This window comes from Trypanosoma grayi (assembly GCF_000691245.1).
Source record: "Trypanosoma grayi strain ANR4 Tgr_951_V1, whole genome shotgun sequence".
In the NCBI taxonomy this organism is placed as follows: domain Eukaryota; phylum Euglenozoa; class Kinetoplastea; order Trypanosomatida; family Trypanosomatidae; genus Trypanosoma; species Trypanosoma grayi.
In genome coordinates this window covers 509-6,492 of record NW_008826570.1, presented here as the reverse complement: position 1 = coordinate 6,492, position 5,984 = coordinate 509, and the positions used below count along the sequence as shown (strand labels likewise).

General features: G+C 54.0%; 3 protein-coding genes across 3 annotated transcripts; all 3 read left to right on the top strand.

Annotated features, from left to right (window-relative positions):
• Positions 1–503: 503 nt before the first annotated feature.
• DQ04_09511030 (hypothetical protein) lies at positions 504–1,037 on the top strand (the record flags this gene model as incomplete). Its single annotated transcript, XM_009315959.1, has 1 exon — positions 504–1,037. One exon carries the CDS (start codon positions 504–506, stop codon positions 1,035–1,037), a length of 534 nt encoding a protein of 177 aa, XP_009314234.1.
• Positions 1,038–1,677: 640 nt separating this feature from the next.
• DQ04_09511020 (putative amino acid transporter) lies at positions 1,678–3,099 on the top strand (the record flags this gene model as incomplete). The annotated part of the gene is made up of 1 exon (XM_009315958.1): positions 1,678–3,099. One exon carries the CDS (start codon positions 1,678–1,680, stop codon positions 3,097–3,099), a length of 1,422 nt encoding a protein of 473 aa, XP_009314233.1.
• Positions 3,100–4,500: 1,401 nt separating this feature from the next.
• Positions 4,501–5,622, top strand: DQ04_09511010 (UDP-Gal or UDP-GlcNAc-dependent glycosyltransferase; the record flags this gene model as incomplete). Its single annotated transcript, XM_009315957.1, has 1 exon — positions 4,501–5,622. One exon carries the CDS (start codon positions 4,501–4,503, stop codon positions 5,620–5,622), a length of 1,122 nt encoding a protein of 373 aa, XP_009314232.1.
• Positions 5,623–5,984: the final 362 nt, after the last annotated feature.

The window sequence follows — 5,984 nt, the reverse complement described above, 5'->3', positions numbered from 1 at the left end:
CACGTTGTCTTGCAGGGACTGCATGTATACTGGTTTACACTCATCGTGAAGGTGGCGATAAAAGTTTTCACTGGGGGGCCACCGGCTGACATCCGCTCCGACGATGAGATCGATGACACCGTCCTTCCATGCGTGGAAGTTGAAGTCAAGGAGCTCTGATTTAATTTTTTTTGTCACATTTTTGTAGAAGTAGCAATCTACCTAGCCATCATGTGTGAGTGTGTCTTTGTGTCACAATTGCACGCCATGCGGCGAGTTGCTAGAGTTTTGTGTAAATTAATCGTCTTATTCTCGATAAGGTTTTCGTACCCACAACACTTTTTCTCTCCGTCTTTGTGTAGTCTTCCATCGCTTGTTCACATGTGGGCATGAGCGATTCTATTACGCACTGAATTTGTTTTCCCTTTGGTCTCTTCTTCTACCAGCGGCTCATCCACCGGGGGCGGATGGTGCTGCTCTTCGCACACACCGCGGCGCAGTGCAAACCGCAGAGTGCCGTGTAGATGGCGTGTCACGATTCCAGCGCCCCTCCCCCTGCAGCCTGTCAAGACATCATATCTCCAGCACAGATTGTTTTGGTGTGCTGGCCAGACAATACACCTTCGGAGCTNTTCCATCGCTTGTTCACATGTGGGCATGAGCGATTCTATTACGCACTGAATTTGTTTTCCCTTTGGTCTCTTCTTCTACCAGCGGCTCATCCACCGGGGGCGGATGGTGCTGCTCTTCGCACACACCGCGGCGCAGTGCAAACCGCAGAGTGCCGTGTAGATGGCGTGTCGTTATTTCATCGCGCCGCACTAGAGGTTACATTGGCAGGACTCTTATTTTCTTTGCTTTGTTCCTATGCTTGTCAAGGGTGCATGAGATATATCATGTTTCTCCCCGTTGCTGGAAACGGTGGAGGTGGGAAGGTTGCAGAACCCGTCGCCTTTGCGGATGTGGGGCCGTCAGCCATGCATGTTCGCTCATCGCTTGCTAGGCTTGTTTTCAGTGAACTTGTTAAGGGGCGTTCTGTGGGGTATCATGAGCAGTGATTGGCGCTATTTGTGCCATGGGCTTTGGTGTTGCATGGAAGTGAGTGTATTCCACTTCCTGGATGCGGTGCGATTGTTAGATCGGCTTCGGGTGCGATGTTGGCGCAGCACGTGTTGTGGGGAGATAACGTGGAAGTGAAGCAATGAAGGTGTGAGAAGCATAATGGTGCTTTCCCCTTTGTTGCGTAACCGTCATCTAGTCCCACTCACCTCAGCAGGGCAAAGAAAGAAGCAAAGATCGCATTGCTTTATTTGCCAGATATGGTTTTGCACGTGTGTGATGTTATTGTTATTGTTATTATTATACGCCGCACCGGCGTGGCTCATTGTTGGTTGCTGCACCCTTGCCTCTCTGTTTACATCGCTGTGGTGGACATTTATTCTGCACCACGGGGTCCTCCTGTCTCCGTGTGGCGATGCGGGCACGGATGTGTGCGTGTCTCTGTGGAAGACCCGTTGGCCTGCTCTCTTGATAGCGTCGGCCGCCGTTCGCCGCGCCTGTTGACGCTCGACTGAAGTTGTGCTCTTCTTTTTTCTTTCTTTCTTTCTTTCCACCCTTTGTTGCTGGGTGAGTGGCTGCCATAAAGGTGAAGAAGAAAAAGTAGTCCTTGTTTGTGTGCGCCGCTGCGATTTGTCACGGATGGCTCTGGAGTCCCCCACGAACGAGTACGCAGCATCAGCAGCGACGGAGTCGGGCGCCGCGGCGTCCCTTCCCCTCGGCGCCCTTGAAAACGTGCTGCCGTCCTCCGACCTGGAGAAGGGCGGCAGCGAGGGGGGGAGCGGCTCGCTCAGTGCAATCGACGTGCTGTCGCGGAATCCCGTGGCGCGCTTCTTCAACCGCATCGTGCCCCGCGGCGGCTCGCTGGCCGGCATGTTCAACCTCGCAAGCGTGACGCTCGGCGCCGGCATCATTTCGATCCCCTCCGCCTTCAACACCTCCGGCATGGCCATGGCGGTGACGTATCTCGTGGTGGTGACGGCGCTGACGGTGTTCTCCATCATGCTTCTCGTCTCGGCGTCGGAGCGGACGGGATTCCGCAGCTTTGAGAGTATGGCGCGCGGCCTGCTGGGGCGCGGGGCGGACTACGCAGTGGCGTTTCTCATGTGGCTGTTGTGCTTTGGTGGGGCGGTCGGCTACGTGGTGGCGGTGGGCGACGTGCTGCGCCCCATCCTCGCTCATGCGGGGGTGCCGGAGTACCTGCAAACAGACAGCGGGCGGCGTGTGCTGGTGAGCTGCATCTGGATCCTCTTCATGTTCCCGCTGGTGCTGCCGAAGCATGTGAACTCGCTGCGCTACGCCTCGGCCATCGGTGTGCTGTTCATACTGTTCTTTGTCTTCTGCGTCGTGGTGCACTCCGCGCAGAAGATCGCACGTGACGGTGGCCTCCGCCCAGATCTCATTATGGTGCGCCCGGGCAACAGCGCCGTCTCGGGGCTTTCGCTCTTCATGTTTGCGTATCTGTGCCAGGTGAACTGCTTCAAGATCTACCACGAGATGGCGTCGCGTTCTGTGGCACACATGACCCGGGATGCTGCGCTGAGTTGTGGTATTTGCTGCCTCCTTTACTTTTTAATTGGATTTTTTGGCTACGCTGAGTTTGGGCCCGAGGTGGAAGGATCTATTTTGAAATATTTTGATCCTTATGCATCCCCTGTTTTCTTTGTGTGTTACTTTGGTCTTATTGTCAAATTGTGTGCTGCCTTTTCGCTGAATATGTTGGCTTGCCGAACTGCACTCTTCCAGATCTTGCACTGGGATGTGGTAGCCATGCCGTACTGGAAGCATAGCATCTTCAGTGTTTTGTTTGCTGTTGGCGCGCTCGTGTTTGGCCTTTTCGTCCCGGACATTAATATTGTGTTTGGGCTTGTGGGGGCATTCTGTGGCGGTTTCATTGGCTTCGTTTTCCCATCGCTTTTCATGATGTACTCTGGTGGATGGTCACGCCAGTCCGTGGGGTGGGTGCAGTACCTGCTGACGTACTTTCTCCTCCTGGCGGGTGTGGTGGCGATTGTGTTTGGCACAGGTAGCTCTATATACTCCACAGTGCAGAAGTACATCTGAGGCTGCCGAAACTACATATATATATGTATCATTGATGTGGCACGCGACCGATTACGACGACGATGGCGCCTTTATTGTTGTAGAATACTTTACTCACTCCCCTTGNGGTGCAGTACCTGCTGACGTACTTTCTCCTCCTGGCGGGTGTGGTGGCGATTGTGTTTGGCACAGGTAGCTCTATATACTCCACAGTGCAGAAGTACATCTGAGGCTGCCGAAACTACATATATATATGTATATATATGTATCATTGATGTGGCACGCGACCGATTACGACGACGATGGCGCCTTTATTGTTGTAGAATACTTTACTCACTCCCCTTGCTTGTTTGGGGGTAACCCCCTTGTTTTGACTCACCCTTCCCTACAGATAATATATATATATAGCCCTCTGTAAATGGAGAAATAGGCCCAGGAGACGCTGTAAGGCGCTTCGCTTGGTGTCTTCCACGTCAGAGTTTTTTGCCATTGAGCTGGGATAGGCATCGAAGTGTTGTAAAAAGACACTTAATATTGGTTGGGCGTTCGCTTGTGTTATAAGTGTTTTTTTTTCCTTTTCAGTAAAGAATCTTTCTTCCTCCCTTTCCCCCTGCGCATTTAGGATTATGGCGGTATCGCCACAACACTCATGTTGGCACTGCGAGACCACAGCCGCTGATGTGGCAGCGGTGTGTTCAGAATTTGCGCCTCACCGTGCGTCCATCTCTCTCCTTTCCCATTCCGCTCCTGTTGTGGCTATCTTGTTTTAGTAGGGTGTGGAGGCAATATGGGCCTGTTGCGTTCTGTGCTGCTCTGCTGTGGTGGGCGGAGCGCCATGCCGCGAACCACAACGGAGGCCACAACCGCCGTGCGGCTGGCACATTCCTTCTTTGCATTACGCTCACTGCAGTAACGCACTGCCGCAAGTCGGGGTGTGGGTGTGGGTGTGTGTCTGTAGGTGGGTGTGGGTGTGTGTCTGTGGGTGCGTTTACCTCTCTGTCAGTGTGGGCGCCAGACAATAGTGCGCCACGTTTCGCCGTTGCATGCGGTTCTACGCCACGGAAAGCGAGAAGAGCGCCTGCCACAGAAGAGAGAGTGTGTGTGTATGGTGAGGCTATCCACTGAGCAACACAATGTCTTGCGTGCTGTGGGGGGTGTTTGGGACGCTGATACGGCGCTGAGTACTTCAATGATGGTAGGTTTTTCTCACACTTCTGCGGTGTGCGTCTGAGGCACAGTCCCATCACTGAGTCGTTGCAGACTCGACTGCGTGTGCGTGACGAATTCGCGGTCTGCGTGTCACCGTCCTGTGCCGCACTCACGCGTGCTGATGGGGATCCCCATTCACCTCCACTGGCCCACCCGTGATGGGATGCTCAGTGCTTCCTCTCTTCGCCTTTGACCTGCAGAGACACAGTGATCATGGCACACCGTCACCCACTTCGTGTATTCGTCGCCTGTGTGTGTTCAGTGGTCTTGGCGGCAATAGTGGGCCTTCACCGCGTCGAGATTGGCACGGTGGTGCAGACGTCAACCAGCCCATCCACCAAGAAGACCCGCAGCACAAACACCACATTTGACGAGGAGTCTCTGCAGTACATTCCACGGGGTGTTGTGCGCACGTGGTCAGAGCGTGGCTTCCTGATTGTGTTCGGCATACCATCGGCAGACATCGAAGGGAGGCGGAGGCGCCGTTACCTGCAGCGTGCGTCGTGCTGGCGTTTCCCCAACGTTGCGACAAAATTAAATGACTTCACCGGTGCTATGCTGGTGCTGTACATCATGGGCCGCCACCCATCGCACAACTTCACGTACTCTGCAGCGCTGAAGCAGGAGGCGGCGGAGTGGCACGATGTGATTGCGCTACCGATGAACGAGGGACGCTCCTCTACGAACAAGGAGATGACTGGGCGTGGAAGGTGGGGCATAGCGGCTGAGGTTGGTATGAGCCGCAAGACGTTTCTTTGGTTTGAGATGGCGTTACGCCTCTTGCCGCGTGTGAGCTACATTGCGAAGGGTGATGATGACATCTTCCTGCGTGTGCCGCAGTTCCTGGCCGACCTGCAGGCACTGCCACGCCAAGGGGTGTACTGGGGATTGTTCACAGTTTGGAACTTCAAAAGGAACCGTGTCCATTTGAAGATTCGATTTGCTGCAGGAATGTGTTATACACTTTCAAGAGATGTGGCCGAACAGCTCTTGTCCTACGAGCCGCTGTACCGTCTCATGCAGTTGTCATACAGCCAGGAGCGGGAGGAGGAGTTTATTTCCCTTAGCGTGCAACACGAGGATGTGATGGTGGGGCGAGTACTGCTTATGAAACTACAGTACCAACCTTTAGTGTCTGTTGAAGCTGCATCATGTAGTTTCCACGAGGCCCGTGGCCGGCGGAAACGTTCGTTGGTGACATGGAGGTCCGTTGCTGTTCACCACGTCCATGAGGGTGACTACGCTCAGCTGATGGCGCGGTTCACCAACGCGGAGGTTTTTACGCCTCGTCTACAGAGGTCTCGCAGCCGTGCAATTATGAGATTCCTCTGCTAAGAGGGTGTGGCGTGATCCAATGCATCGTTTCTGACTTGTGCTTCGCGCCTTGTTCACATTCTGNGTGAGCCTCGTGCGTTGGGTGTTGGGCTCCTGGGTCTCCTTGCGCCAAAGGTACGCGTTGGGCGTCTCCAACTTACACCGGTGCTAAGATGTTCTCTGTTGAATGCACCGTGGCTCTTGTTGTTCTGTTTTTTTTTGTTTTTGCTCTGGGCTGCAGTGCTTGTTGTGTGTTCGGTACGTTTGCTGATGCTTTGAAACTCTGGGCACCCACCACACCGCTAGAATCACACTCAGTGATGGTGCTAGTGGTGTGGCAAGTCGTCCAAAGAGGCCTCTAACCTGCCATTTCGCATCGCAGC